The sequence below is a fragment of the Sardina pilchardus genome, chromosome 15 (genome assembly GCF_963854185.1).
Source record: "Sardina pilchardus chromosome 15, fSarPil1.1, whole genome shotgun sequence".
Taxonomy (NCBI): Eukaryota; Metazoa; Chordata; class Actinopteri; order Clupeiformes; family Clupeidae; genus Sardina; species Sardina pilchardus.
Window position 1 is genome coordinate 6,637,671 of NC_085008.1, and position 13,782 is coordinate 6,651,452.

A 13,782-nucleotide genomic window follows, 5' to 3' on the forward strand; every position below is an offset into this window, starting at 1 on the left:
CAGAAAAAAGAAATCACACCGCTAAAAACTAGGTATCAATTTGGAGACAAATCATTTGACTTGCGCAGTCTCACCTCCGACCAAACACATCTCAATTTCAAAATGGCATTGAACCACGTCATCCATTTATTTGTCAGTTGTTCAATAATCATCTCGGTTTAAAACACTCTGGAGTTGTTCATAATACACAATGACATGAGAGAACAGTAAGGCTGTTTAACGGTGGCGACATACATACAATATATACAAGTAGTATACCATACCATTGTGGTAAGGTTGCGTTGATTTCCTGTAGATTTTTTTATATATATAGAACAAAACAATACATTGAGGCATTTACAATTGCCAGTCAGTCAGTCACACAGACAGGACACATACATTAATAGTATTCTCTAATGCATTTAAATAGGCACAGGTTATGAAAAGGTAATATTTGTAAAGGTTAAGATACAATATTGATCATATGGATTCCCTTCAGTCCCTCAAAGGGGGGGTGAATGTGCGGTGCAGGGGAAGAGGTGGCGTAATGTGGTCCTTAGGAACTGCTCTTCTCATTCTCAAGTGTGAACTGCTGCTTGGGAGCAAAACTCAAGCGCCGGATGTCATCCAGAAGATCTGTGGGGGTCAGAATGTGTGAGGACCCTGGGTGAAGAAGAGAGAGAGAGAAGCGGGGTTATTACAACTCTACTGGTACTACTGCCACTCCAACTGAAGGTCAGACAGCTACTTTTAATTCAACTCCATTTATTTATTTGAAGTTTGGTCATTTGAATAGAATAGAATAGAATATATACTTTTTTGATCCCGTGAGGGAAATTCAGTTCTCTGCATTTAACCCAATTTAACCGAATTAGTGAATACACAGCACACAGTGAACATACAGTGAGGTGAATCACACAACCCAGAGCAGTGAGCTGCCTGCCCAACCAGCGGCGCTCGGGGAGCAGTGAGGGGTTAGGTGCCTTGCTCAAGGGCACTTCAGCCGTGGTGGACTGGTCGGGGATCGAACCGGCAACCCTCCGGTTACAAGCCCGATGTGCTAACCAGTACACCACGGCTGCCCCCTTTGTGTTGCATCATGCATAAAAAACACAGATATGTGGTATACACTAACAGAACACATCACAACTCAACCAGCCAAAACCAGAGGGAAGCCTATTCGATGAGCGGAATGCATGAAGAAGGTGCAGGACTCACCGATGAAGACCTCACAGGACTTGGTGGCCTGTGTGACCTCGTAGGCACAGCGCATCTCAGAGTAGCTGACCCCGCCCAGGATGAAGATGATGAGCTTGGAGCTGCCGTGGTGGTCGTCCGCAGAGGCCTTGTGCTTCTGCCGGGCACTGGAGAGAGCAAGTGAGTGAGCGAGAGAACCATAGAGTGTGAAGTAGCAGGGAACTTTATTTTTGCGTTTATACTAAACGTTTATATTTGTGTGTGGAAATATGTAAACAATAACAACAACAACAACAACAAATCACATGAATTAACTGACCTGACAGCTCGAGAGCCATTCCATGCCGTGGGGGCACCAGACACATGGGGCCAGTCTTGCAGTTTATTCTCCACAGCATCCTGCAACAAACACAGAGCACGCGCACACACACACACACACACACACACACATACACACACGCACACACACAGTCAGAACTGTGACTGTTTCCAGCCTGCATGCAAAACACAATAAAATAAATGTCTGCTCTATTATGTCGTTCTGAGAGTGTGAGTGCACAGTCGTCTGCAGAAATAGAGGAATGCACTGTTTACTGCGTTCAATCTAAAGGCTTAGCCCTTCCTGTTGACCACAAAAGACTCCCTGCAACCACCCAACCCCTCCACTCCACTCCAAACCCCCCGCTTTGTTCTGTGAGCCAGATAAGCGATCGCTCTCACAGATGCTAATGGTTCTGACCTGGGAAAATGCACACAATGCATGGCAGAACACGACCTATCTTTCTGATCACTGACACGCTCTGATTTTAACAGGCACTGGGAATGAATCACTCTTGCTATAATTAAAGTTGGAAAGCTAAGCTGCAAGCCCAATAAGGCTGAGTCGTACCACACACAAACATTGTGTATGTGGATTATTATTCCACAACCACACAAACATACACCATAAAGAACACAAAAAGCTACACATCCAGCCCAAGACCACTGACACGCTCACACCCAAGGGTAGCAGTGACCCAGATAAACCAAGCCCTCTCCCAATCTCCTCCCTTCTGCTGTAGGAGAGGCGTGAGAAAGCCTCCTGAAACACTCTTTGGTAAACCACACACACATATTCTTGTGCTGAGTCAATCAGACAGACAGAGACAGACAGAGACAGACAGACAGACAGACAGACACACACCTCCATCACATCCTTGATGACTGGTGTCCAACGGGACACACTGTAGGTCTCTTCCTCAGAGCGGTCTCTTCGTGTTGGCCTCCGGAACATTGACAACATACTTGGCTGTTGAGCGAGAAAGGGATTATATTGCATCAGACATACACAAAATGTATAAAACATACACACAAACATTTTGCCACCTGCACACACAAACATTTTAACACACTAACCAAACCAAACATGGATCAAAGCATAATGTATCCAAGAAAAAACCCCACTAAATTGTATGTTAAGATATTTCCTAATCTCATTTTAGAATAAATCATGGTCAAACAATTACGCGTTTTGCCTGAAAAAGGGCTAGTAAGACTGCGTCTGACAAACGCTTGCATGTATATGTACCAGAGGTGTAACTATTGAGTGATTAGACCAGATACTGTCTACTGTGAATGCTGAGATTACTGGTATTAGCTAGACAGTAGAAATGTGCATCAAACGTAAGACGTTACTGGGTCATTCCACCTCAATTCAACGGATTTTAGAGAAAATTTCTGCTTGACCATCTCAGATTTGCTTCAAACTTTTACCATCTAAAGAGTAACCATTTAAACTAACTTAGCCAAAATATTAGATTGGTATACCTAATACATCCAGAGAAAAACATTTTGAACATGGTACCCCCCTTCTGATTTTTGGCACATTGGCGCCCTCATCTAAATCTGCAGCAAAGTTCAGATGTCATTATCTCAAAAAGTGTTCAAGCTAAAGACTTCAAATTTTCTGTGAATAATGATTGCTACCTATAGATTCCACATATTCATTCCTAAGTCGTATGTGTTGACACTGACTGTGTTTCAATCTTGTGATATCAGAAGAAAAATTGCAGATTTCTTTCACACCCCCACATTGGGTGCCCCATTACACAATTTGTAAACAAAATGTTTGGCAAATGGTTATGTCTCTCTACAGAAGTGTTTAAGCTGTCTTTGAAAAAGTAATGAAGAGGTGTCTATATTGCTTTTTTGTTGGAAGTATTGTAACACAAAACTGAAAAACAATCAATTTGGATAATATTGTATCTCCCCATTACAGAGGTATGACAAGCTATACCAATGAATTGAACACATCTCCAGAAAGAGTATGGAATGGGCTTTCAGACTGTGAAATTTCAAGATGGTATTATGGCTATGGTTAATGAAATTTTATTTTTGAAATATTGGTCTACTATAACAACACATTGCTGATATCCATGAACAGTGACATCTAGTGGCATTAAATAGTGACAGCAGCAATTTATTTCGGAAATACAGGAAATATTTTATTAGTTCATCACTCAGCAAGTAAATGAAAATATAAATGTTTAACAGTATGAGACATAAACATCTGATACTTAGGAATAAGACAAGGATTATGAAATCATTAAATAATAGCACAAAAAAGGAACGCTAATTGTTGTAATAGACCAATATTTAAAAAAATGTTTTTTAATAACTGCAGCCATAATACCATCTTGAAATTTCACAGTCTGAAAGCCCATTCCATACTCTTTCTGGAGATGTGTTCAATTCATTGGTATAGCGTGTCATACCTCTGTAATGGGGAGATACAATATCATCCAAATTGATTATTTTTCAGTTTTGTGTTACAATACTTCCAACAAAAAAGCAATATAGACACCTCTTCATTACTTTTTCAAAGACAGCTTAAGCACTTCTGTAGAGAGATATAACCATTTGTCAAACATTTTGTTTACAAATTGTGTAATGGGGCACCCAATGTGGGGGTGTGAAAGAAATCTGCAATTTTTCTTCTGATTTCACAAGATTGAAACACAGTCAGTGTCAACACATACGACTTAGGAATGAATATGTGGAATCTATAGGTAGCAATCATTATTCACAGAAAATTTGAAGTTTTTAGCTTGAACACTTTTTGAGATAATGACATCTGAACGTTGCTGCAGATTTAGATGAGGGCGCCAATGTGCCAAAAATCAGAAGGGGGGTACCATGTTCAAAAACGTTTTTCTCTGGATGTATTAGGTATACCAATCTAATATTTTGGCTAAGTCAGTTTAAATGGTTACTCTTCAGGTGGTAACATTTTGAAGGAAATCTGAGATGGTCAAGCAGAAGGCATTTGTTGAATTGAGGTGGAATGACCCTACTGAATTTGTATCCCTCAACAAAAAACTTGTGACACAAAAGGAACACAAAAAAGATACAAATTACCAGACACCAAGTAGATGCAACACTTCTAATACAGTTACAGATACAAGTCTATACAACATTTCTGACATTACTTTACCCCAGTCTTTTCAAATCTATACTCCCAGCAGGGGAAAACTGACCTGGCATATGGTCTAGCTGTGGCGGTGTAAGCTTCTCTAGTACACAGACTTGAGGAGTAAGAGAATAATGAAACTCACAGAGTTAATGATGGGAACCCCCAACTCTTTCCAGTTGAGGATGAAGTCCCGCTCATCTGTGATCTCTACATGCTCAATGAGTTTGTTCAGGTTCTCCTCCGTGGTTCCTGAAAAACAGAGTAGTTATTTACTCAAATAACTTTATTCATACAAATGTGAATGTATATCAAACAATCCTTTTAGATTGATCATCATTATTAATTTAATAGAAGCCAGATAGATAGATAGATAGATAGATAGATAGATAGACAGATAGATAGATTGATACTTTATTGATCCCCAAGGGGAAATTCAAGAAGGGGAGGGGAAATTAGTTCACCAAAAAACAGAAATGGTCTCTTTGTACAACACTAACTAACTACATCAGGGTTCATTTCCCACGGAACATGACGGGAGTTGACATACTACCACGGGGGACGTAGCATGTTAAGAACTTTTTTAATGAAGACCTGATCTTTCTGGTCACTGCTATTCTGTCCAAAATCATCATTTTAGCCTGATTGGAAGCATAATGTCCCCCTCCCCGTGCCATTCCCTCTTGCAAACACACCGTTGAGGCTGAAAATGTAGAGCAGCACGGCTCGGATCTTGTTGTGTTTGGTGTATCGGTCCTTTGGCGGTAGCAGCACGGGCAGCAGTGTCCTCATCGGATCCCTCACCTTCTGGCCGTCCGCGTCCAGCCCCACAGCCAGGTCCTGGACACACAACAAACAGGACATTGTAGAGTGCAGTGCAGCTAGGAGCCATACAGCAGGTTAACTACATTAGCAACACACTTCATAGCATCAGAGTACATCATGTAAGACACGACAAATACAGGTTGTGATATCAGCAGGTAAGTGGCTCTTGTAGCTGCACAATAGTATGAAACTCCGAATTATAAGTCTAGAATTATTAGCATTATGGCCACAGTGTGCAATGGGTTTGACTATAAAGGAATTGCAAGTACAGTTGAATGTATAGCTCTTCTAAACCACAAGCGATTTGGAATAAGGGCAGCACAGGAGATAAATGAAGAGATCCCAATGAAGAACAGCACTGAGACAACACACCTGGTGCCATATCTAGCACATTAAGTGGCTTGAATTCACAACTGATTGTCAACTTACTAAGTAGCCAAATTATCTCTCTTTCTCTCTCTCACGGTCACACACACACACACACCACACACACCACACACACCACACACACACACACACACACACACGGCAAAAGAGCTAAGAGAGGCTTTCTGAGATGATGTGTTGCACTATTTGGTTTCTGCCTTGAAGCAGGGACTTTCACACTGCAACAGCCATGCTACCTTGGCCATTGCCAATAGAGCCCCGAGTACTATTGTCATCATAAATATCATGTCATCCTTTACTCATGAAAGTACACCAGCACTGTGAGGAGGAAGAAACAGACAAAAGTGAAGTAAAGGAGGTGTGGCAACAGTAAGGAAATGGCACCTCACCTGCTCAACCCGGCACAGCTTCTCTACTTTCTCCTTGTAGGTGCTCATACAATCTTCTGCCAAGTTCAGGTGTACAGTTTTCTGTGAATCAACAGACATGGCAGACGAGGACAAGCCAGAGAAAGGAAAAACATGGGGAGCAAAAGAGAAGAAACACGAGTGAGAAAACCATCAGATTCCATTTCATCAGCAATTGCACAAAACATACAATCTTTGACAAGCTCATGAAAACACGCACACGCACACGCACACGCACACGCACACACACACACAACCACACACACAACCACAAACAAACACACAGACACACAAACACACACACGCCTAGGAGGTGAGGTGTCGGGTTTTACATACTTGAGCCAGTTGCTTGCGAAAGGACGGCATCTTCTTCATTAGATTAGCCAGGCCTCCTATTGAGATCTGTCCCACAGAGAGCCCGGGGGAGAAAGAGAGAGAGACAGAGACTGTTGAGCCGCTTATTCCACGGGCCTTTCACTATATGACAATAACTGGATCTATTGACGTAACAGTAAAACAGAAATCTTCTCGAGACCTTAGAGTCCGGTGTCTTCTTGTTGGCAGAAATCTCTTTCACCAGTTTGGGGATTTTCCTACAGTTGAGAGAGGAATGTCAGCATTTTAGAGGGCCTGGTTTGGGCCATGTTAAGAACTCATCTCATCTGTTTAACTTGTCGTTACACAATGATGGACTATTCCTTATTGATTTGATCTTGATTTATGCTTTGTTTTTATGTTCTATTATGATCTTTTTATTATTATTATTATTATTATTTTTATTACTATTACTCTTTGCCCATCTATGCTTTTATCTGCTATAATTACTGTTTGGTTTTTGTTTATGTAAAGCACATTGAATGACCTCTGTGTATGAAATGTGCTATATAAATAAACTTGACTTGACTTGACTTGACTTTGAATGTTGACTCTGAAGAGATGAGCTCACCACTTGCACTATCAATAAAAAAGAATCCAGATTCTTCAGAACATACAGTACAACAAGCCACACTACTTTCACTGATTACAGAGACTGACTGCGCGGTCAGCTGTCTATTGTGGTGTTTGGATCACAGCACAGAGTATAGGGGGCAGAAGCAGACCCACATACCCACACACAGGGTGCTTGCCCTTTTCCAAAACTGATTTGAAAAATGATAATAATAATAACAAAAAAAAAACCCATCTCAGGATCATTGTAGCATGTATTTTTGCTATTTTAATTAGTTATTTATTATTTTATATTTCTGAACAGTCAAGCAGTCATTTCTGCAAGCACCCTGCCTACACAAACAGTGGCCCTTCAACCCCTATAACCTGCTCTGTCTAAGAATCCGATGAGTAAATAGAGGGCCTATTGGAATGCTGTAGAGCTCATCTGTGTGGAATGATGGGATGGCCACTCACTCTGTTACTTGTGCAATGTGCATATGCCTCAGTCGCACCCAAAGCTCATCACTCTCGTTCAACAACGCTTCTCTATCAGATCCATCCTTCTGCTTGAACCTGTGGGGACAGACACACACACACACACACAGAGTGGATGTAGTGTAGTTGGAGGGCACGCTATTTGGTCTCAGTTAGAACTTGGAGTGAAAGTGGTGTTCTTTAAAGGTCTCACCTGTATGTGTTCTTTTCAATAGGCAGAAGGTCATATGCCATGGCCTGGTAGGTAAGTTCATGCAGAACAGGGCTCACGGGGTCAAACCCCCGCTCCACAATCAGGAGTTGAGACTGGGTCTTCTCCTGAGCACAGAAAGGCCAAAACATAACGTCATTTTATTGGAAGAAGGGTGTCACTTGCGCTCAAGCCTTTTCGGTGCTCACAGTCCAAGACCACAGGATCAGAGAAGCTGTCAAAGAGACTAAACCCAGAGATGACCGGAGCACTCAGATAGCTCAGATAACAAAAAGGCTTTTTGGACTCTGAGAAAGACAGAGTGCGTTGAAACCTGTGACAATCTGTGATGTTGGGTGGAAGGACTAGTTTGTTCTCTGTTGTGTTTAAAAAACTTCTGGCTGTATCATTGAGTCTACCTTTAGCAACTTAGTGATGAAAGTGAATGGTCTGGACTATTTACTCTGTGGACAAGCCCCGTTCTGTGATGGTGAGACTGAATGAGAAGGACCAGGTCTGCATTGGTGGGTAGGCAGCTAGCTAGACAAGGTACTGACCTTCTTAGCACTTCCGTCTAATTTGAAATGCTCCTCCAGCTTTTGGTCAACCATCTCAGCCAGCTTTTTGCCATACTGGCCAGATGAGGAGTCCCTGAAACACACACACACAAACACACAAGTCAGATAACAACAACCAGCACACAGACTCAGGCCTTATATCCCTTACCACCACCCATCCCTACCCCATTAAACTGAATCTTGTGTCTGTGCATATAAGTATATATACTTTTCTGATCCCGTGAGGGAAATTCGGTCTCTGCATTTATCCCAATTGGTGAATTATTGAACACACACAGCACGCAGTGAATACACAGTGAGGTGAAGTACACACTAACCAAGAGCAGTGAGCTGCCTGTCCAACAGCGGCGCTCAGGGAGCAGTGAGGGGTTAGGTGCCTTGCTCAAGGGCACTTCAGCCGTGGACTGGTCGGAGATCGAACCGGCAAACCTCCGGTTACAAGCTCGAAGCCCTAACCAGTAGGCCACGGCTGCACCTACGTGTGTGTGTGTGTGTGTGTGTGGGTGGGTTTTTTTTCCATCGTACGTGTGTTTGTGCCTGTGTATTTACATGTGTGCACATGTGTGTGTGTGTGTGTGTGTGTGTGTGTGTGTGTTTACATTTGTGTGCGTGCATGCGTAGTGTACAGTCATCCTAGGCCCTATGGTTCTCGAGATATTCACAGAAAACTGTGTCTGGCCATCTACAGATGCACTGGTGTAGTCACTAAAGGGCCTGGTGCAGCGGGTGGGCGACAGATCAAAACACATAGCAATGGTTCCGTGTCATCCTTGTGGAGTTACATGCCCACAAAGTTTCCTGCAGCCGGTTTATCAGTGTCCAGGGGATCGTTGACGCAAATTTAGAGAAGAAAAAAAAACTGTGACCAAACCGATATGACCGCTGCTTCACTAGCGTGGGGGTCATGTTTAGCTTTCAACCCCCCCATGCTGAGTAAAGGCTGACTCACTTCTTATATCTGACGCCTGGGTTTTCGTTGAGTGTTGCGCAGAGAGTCACAATCTGATTAGCCAGAGTCTCCAGTGTCTTCGCACGGTCCTCGCTATGTGGGCTGTATATGCTCCTGAAAGCTCCAGGGTTGTCACATGTGAACACCTAAAAACATTCACACAGTGGAACAAGAGAGGGTCAAAGAGCTTACTAATCATGAATCTTTGGCAGAACTACTCCAGAATACAGTATCCCTACACGTAAACATTCTTACTGACACATGTTGCAACACTGTTATATTTCACATGGACTATGTTTGCACTGCGGTTCATTTTTGATTCATTTTGCCTGTTTTAATTGCTGCAATTACAATTTATTCAATAAGCCATGACAATCCTGTGCTTAGAGGTTGACCCACTGTTGACCTTCTCTGTTTTTTAGCCTGTTAGCCTGCACAATACCGCCCAGTGATTATCACTATCTAGTCCCAAACTTTTATCCTCTTATTTTCTATGAAGTGTTCCTGTGACAACTTTTTTTGTTCAAAGTGCCATAAATTTAGAAGGAAACTGCTCAAAAAAAAAAAAAAAAAACCCTACACAAAAGATGTTTCTTTTTAAGCATCAGCCACAGGCATTCCACACAAAGGAAAACAAACCCCTTTCCTTTTGTGAGATTACCAGCAAAACAGCAAAGCACACCCCTGAAAGCCTCACAAAGGAGCAGGCAGCTCATCCTGTTTCCGAGCAAACCTCAGGTCATTTATCCCAATATCCTCCTCTCCCTCTCAGCACTAGAGTATAAGCGCGCGCACACACACACACACACACACACACACACACACACACCCTTGGTTCAAACACGAAACTAACCACCACTTCAGTTTTGAGTGTAAACAACAGGGAAAACCAACCCTAAATCCCCACAACTGTCACTGATGATCTGCACAGCCCACACTATGTGTAAACTCACTCACTCACTCACTCAGTCAGTCACACACACACACACACACACACACACGAAGAAGTAGTGCTTACTTGGGACTCCTGGGGCAGGAAAGAGATATGCATTTCCTTACAGACACGTATGTACTTGGCACAGTCCGTTTTTATTTTGCTGAAGAGGTCATCGGGACAGTCTACGAGAGAAAGCTGGGTTGGTTATTTTCAACCATTTGTTGGTCCACAGAAACATTGTAGGACAGTGAAATAAGGCTGGGCATGAGGAATAAATGTCAATTCAAGTTATTTTTAACTCAATTTTGAACCACAACTGTCAGCAGAACAAAAATATCTCGGCAAGTTTGGAGAACCTCCTGTCCTTTGTTTCCTGTTTTCCATTCTCATACACTCATTCTTTCAAAGCATCTGTACACACAAGTCCTGGGCTACATCTATGTAGAGATAATCATCTGTGACCCTCCCTGCCCTGGCCCACTTACAGTCGGTGAAGTACACATATGCCGCCTTGTATTTGGGCTTGGGTTTGAAGTCTTTGATGAAGGCTTCCACACTCTGAAAGAGAAATACTCAATCATATATAGAATACAAAACACATACATCACTATGATAATCAACCATTTTGTTTTTTACATAAACCAATAGATTATTGGAAACGTCTCAAGTTACCACTACGGAAAAGAGTTCTGAAATCTTAAAAATCTATCTCTGTACATAGTCTCAGGTGATGTAAGGTGGTACTGTACCTTTGCAGTCGGTGTTATGAAGTAGATGGCCTTCATGTCTGGAACCGGCTCTCTGACTTTGAAGAGGTCCTCCACAACTGGTAAAACAAAATATTGTGTTTACTTGTTTTGTTAAGTATAATTAACAGCTTGTTTATCCAATGAGGTCAGAAATGAAAGTCCATGCACAGTATACTAACATCAGTGTGTGAAATTGCTGATGGCATTTGCTTGTGGGGCATGTGACGACTGTGCACTGTGTTTGGTAGGGATTATGAGGACATTTTACATGAATAGACAGCCAGAGCTTTCTAGGCCAGTGAGATAATAATTTACCAAATAACAACACAGCTATTGGCAATAACCACTGTCGGGGCAGAATGGTCAGCTCGTGGTTTTCTCATAAATAAAGCTAGGATACAGATATCTGCATGCATATATAGTATTAGTCGACTACCGCATTTAATGACCATTGGTAGATCTACTCGAATGCGTTCGGACACCATGGAGTGGTCTTTCACAAGCTGTGGGAAATCTCTGTTCTGGGGGTTCCAATTTCCCTGTAACCACATCCTCTATCTATTTCAAACAGTCAGGCCTACGTAGCACCTTGTTTGGGGAAACTCCAAACATAGTGACAGTTCTGCAAATTGACAGTTCTGATTCCTTCTTAAAGGGATAGTTCGGGTTTTAAGACACGAAGTTATATGGGTTCCCTGTCAGCAACGTTGTGCATCAGCAATGACTTACCCCCCGACAGCGTCCTGTGAGCCGAGATCCAGCCGGTTTTTGATGCTGAAGAAAGTAGTCCGGCAAGTTTCTGGGGTCACGAAAGTAAAGTGTTTTTCTTATCAAAACCATACGTGTTCAAAAGAGTGATATATTTGCACCACAAAAACGTTGTCCAGGAAAAATTCAAACCTCGTTATCTTGGCACTATTTTTCCTCGATTCCTATCACTGCGCGCTACTGACAGCTGGACAACGTTTTTGTGGTGCAAATATATCACTCTTTTCAACGCATATGGTTTTGAGAAGAAAAACACTTTACTTTCGTGACCCCAGAAACTTGCCGGACTACTTTCTTCAGCATCAAAAACGATCAAAAACCGGCTGGATCTCGGCTCACAGGACGCTGTCGGGGGGTAAGTCAGTGCTGATGCACAACGTTGCTGACAGGGAACCCATATAACTTTGTGTCTTAAAACCCGAACTATCCCTTCAAAGTCTCATTATGTACAGTAAACCCCAAATCCAGTGCCTACATGTAGCATGTGTGCTCATGTGGCTACTACTGTATGTTGCTGCTTACTGGTAATGCCCTCGCACATCAGATCTGACATCTTGCAGCAGGAGGACAGCAGCTGCGTAGTAAACTGGTCCAGCATCAGAATCTAAGGGGGGAAAGGGGTTAATATCTCTGTCACACACAGGTGAATTGGCAGAGGAAACAGATGACATTACAATGAACATGCACTATCAACAAGGTCATCCTATGGGAAGATTGGTCTACAGAGATTACTTTCAATGGGCATGGTTACAAAATAGCTATAAGCTGTGGTGGGACAATAGATTGCTGTTGAGTGGGAGGGTTAAAACAAACTGGGTTAGGATCCTAAGTGATGATGAGATAGATGAGTAGGACAACCTATACGATCGGTCACAACGCTCACCTTCCATATTCCCGGCTTCTTACAGTCCTCAAGGATACCGTTCTTTATTCCTATAAAGTAATGATAATATTTCATGTCTGATGTCGATTTTTATGGTCATCAGTGCACTTAAAACACAAGTTGACAATGTAAATTTTTTTTAATAAACTCAAAGTTGCGTTTTTAAACTAGTGCTAGCTACTTGTCAACCGTACACTAAAGTCAAAACCTGTCTGTCAAAACCCCTCATCTTACTATAACTTTCAATATGAGCCAAACAAGTTGATAAAAGAGATATTTTGTTTGATTTAACATGACACCTTTAGCAAAACAGTCAGCAAATTATGTTTGGCTTAATTGATATCTGGCTTGTATGGCTTATTGATATATCTGGGTTCGAAATAATGTCAGACATCCCAAAGGCACACGCAGGGGAATATCCTATCAAAGGTTTAATGACTCATTTAATTACACATCATCAAAATCATGAATACCAGCCACCAAATACAAGGTATTTTTGCTTCGGTAAACTTTTAGCACAATGTTAAAGGCGTAGCTAAAGTTTTAGTCAGATAGCAAAGCTAGCTAGCTAGCTAGCTAGCAAGTAAACATATCAATAGAGGATGACACTGGCAAGCTAACTTTTAGCTGGACACATTCAACTTGCTAGGTAGCAATAGCATACATCTGCGCAAAGTTCACCACAGTCCATCCAGACAAATTATGAGATTCATCATTACATCGGACTCAATTTCACAAAGGCCTTACACATACATGGACATAAAGAACTTTGTTTCAGAAATGGGCAAAACAGGATAACTTCACAAACTTCCGTATCGGGATATGGGAAAATGCTCGTGCAACAGTTCAACAGAACTTCATAATGCTTAGCCAAGACAGCACGGGGCAGAGAAGGAAGCGTTTCAAGCAAGTTGACAAAGCTAAAAAAGGTCCTTTTAAACGCGACAGACTAAATGTATAGTGCCTGAACTTACTTTGCCATACAATCCATTTCAGCCCGTGCTCTGGTCCAGTTGCCATCTTGACTAGCCTACTATGGACAGTCTCCAGTATTACGTCA

The 13,782-nt window shown here is 42.1% G+C and overlaps 1 protein-coding gene across 1 annotated transcript; it reads right to left on the reverse strand.

Moving 5' to 3' along the window:
- On the reverse strand, window positions 1–13,760 carry stxbp3 (syntaxin binding protein 3). Its single transcript, XM_062555952.1, has 19 exons — window positions 13,697–13,760; window positions 12,723–12,772; window positions 12,362–12,443; window positions 11,072–11,148; window positions 10,808–10,880; window positions 10,404–10,504; window positions 9,386–9,531; window positions 8,416–8,509; window positions 7,862–7,986; window positions 7,648–7,746; window positions 6,779–6,836; window positions 6,580–6,645; window positions 6,226–6,306; window positions 5,320–5,464; window positions 4,770–4,876; window positions 2,360–2,464; window positions 1,496–1,575; window positions 1,198–1,343; window positions 1–642 (listed from the first exon to the last, which is right to left on the reverse strand). Exons 1-19 carry the CDS (start codon window positions 13,740–13,742, stop codon window positions 536–538), a joined length of 1,788 nt encoding a protein of 595 aa, XP_062411936.1. The 5' UTR covers window positions 13,743–13,760; the 3' UTR covers window positions 1–535.
- Window positions 13,761–13,782: the final 22 nt, after the last annotated feature.

What these genes read in the sequence shown, in the direction of transcription:
- stxbp3 (XM_062555952.1), bottom strand. Translation starts at nt 13,742, where the DNA reads ATGGCAACTGGACCAGAGCACGGGCTGAAATGGATTGTATGGCAAA. An exon ending in TCCTGCCCCAGGAGTCCCAA is followed by an intron (nt 9,532 to 10,403) that starts GTAAGCACTACT and finishes GAATGTTTTTAG; the next exon opens with GTGTTCACATGTGACAACCC. An exon ending in GTCCTGTGAGGTCTTCATCG is followed by an intron (nt 643 to 1,197) that starts GTGAGTCCTGCA and finishes TTCTTCACCCAG; the next exon opens with GGTCCTCACACATTCTGACC.